Source organism: Aureococcus anophagefferens (genome assembly GCF_000186865.1).
Source record: "Aureococcus anophagefferens unplaced genomic scaffold AURANscaffold_3, whole genome shotgun sequence".
NCBI classification, from domain to species: domain Eukaryota; class Pelagophyceae; order Pelagomonadales; family Pelagomonadaceae; genus Aureococcus; species Aureococcus anophagefferens.
In genome coordinates, this window is record NW_008705563.1 from 1,738,057 (window position 1) to 1,739,851 (window position 1,795).

General features: G+C 69.7%; 1 protein-coding gene across 1 annotated transcript in view; it reads left to right on the plus strand.

Moving 5' to 3' along the window:
- The window catches only part of AURANDRAFT_70889 (hypothetical protein), a gene marked incomplete at both ends in the record, with an annotated part of 61,863 nt that overhangs the window by 10,450 nt on the left and 49,618 nt on the right, over positions 1-1,795 (plus strand). Inside the window, 2 exons of the mRNA XM_009035491.1 lie at positions 50-772; positions 935-1,612. Coding sequence (XP_009033739.1) covers positions 50-772; positions 935-1,612 — 1,401 coding nt within the window. The remainder of the gene's footprint in view (positions 1-49; positions 773-934; positions 1,613-1,795) is intronic.

Consider the following 1,795-nt stretch of genomic DNA (forward strand, 5'->3'; position numbering starts at 1 on the left):
CGCCGTCGGGGAGACGGCGGCCCGGCACGAGGACGCCATCGCCGCGCAGCGACGAACCCACGAGGCCGCCGTCGAGGAGACGGTCGCACGACACGAGGACGCGGTCGCCGCGCAGCGACGAACCCACGAGGCAACCGTCGAGGAGACGGTCGCGCGACACGAGGAACAGCTCGCGGCCCAGCAGCGCAAGCACGAGGCCGACCTCCAGTCGGCGACGGCGACCCTCGAGGTCGACAAGGACCGCGAGCATTCGTCGCGGCTGACCGACGCCATGAGGAGTCGCGACGACGCCCACGCCAAGGAACGCCAGGACCTGGAAGCGAGCCTCGCGGAGCGTCACAAGAACGAGCTCGCGGCTCGGGATGCCGCCCACGCCGAGGCGGTTGCGGGGCTCCAGTCGCAGCACGACAGCAAGGTCGCGTCGATGCAGGAAGGCCACGCGGCCACTCTCGCGTCGGCCACCGAGATGCTCGCTCTGGAGAAGGATCACGATCACAGCAGCGCGCTCGTGTCGGCGCTCCGAGCCCGCGACGACGAGCACGCCAAAGCGATGGACTCGCGCGAGAAGGAGCTCGCCGACAAGCACGCCGCGGCGCTCGCGGAGCAAAAGTCGTCGCTGTCCCAGTCGCACGAAGACACCGTCGGGGAGACGGTGGCTCGGCACGAGGACGCGATGGCGACGCAGCAGCGCAAGCACGAGGCGGAGCTCGAGTCCGCGCTGTCGGCCCTCGATGCCGACAAGGAACGCGAGCACGCCCAAAAGCTCGCGGAGGTCCTCCGCGATCAAGCGAGCGCCGACAGCGATACGCGACAGGCCCTGGAAGCGAACCTCGCCGACAGACACGCCGAGGCGCTGACTGCTCTCGGCCAGAGACACGAAGCCGCCGTCGCGTCGTTGCAGGGATCACACTCGGATGCCCTCGAGGATACCCAGCGACGACACGAAGAGCAGCGAGCGTCGACGGAATCGAGGCACGCGGCCGAGCTGGCGAGCGCCGTGGAGTCGGCCGCCGCGGAGAAGGACCAGGAGCGCACGGCCCAGCTCAAGGAGAAAGCCAGCGATCACGCGGCGGCCCTCAAGGCGCGCGAGGACGAGCTCGTCGCCGCGCACGAGGCCGAGCTGAAAGATCGGGCCGAAAAGCACGCGGCGGAGCTCGAGCAAGCCCAGCAGGCGCACCAGCAGCAGCAGGACGTGCTTCGAGCGAAGCACGATACCGAGCTCGCGTCGGCGACGGAGATGCTCGCGCTCGAGAAGGACCACGACCACAGTTCAGCGCTCGTGTCCGCGCTGCGCGCTCGGGACGACGAGCACGCCGCGGCGATGGAGAGTCGCGAGAAGGAACTCGTCGAGAGACACGCCGCGGCGCTCGCCGAGCAAAAGGCGTCGCTGTCCAAGTCGCACGAGGACACCGTTGGGGAGACGGTGGCCCGGCACGAGGACGCGATCGCCGCGCAAAGAAGAACGCACGAGACGGCCGTCGGGGAGACGGCCGCTCGGCACGAGGAACAGCTCGCGGCCCAGCAGCGCAAGCACGAGGCCGACCTCCAGTCAACCACCGCCGCTCTCGAGGTCGACAAGGACCGCGAGCATTCGTCGCGGCTGACCGACGCCGTGAGGAGTCGCGACGACGCCCACGCGAAGGAACGCCAGGACCTGGAAGCGAGCCTCGCGGAGCGACATCGGAGCGAGCTCGAAGCCCGGGATGCCGCCCACGCCGAGGCGCTTGCAGCGCTGCAGTCGCAGCACGACGCCAAGGTCGGCACCATGCAGGACAATCACGCTACTCGCTCGCTC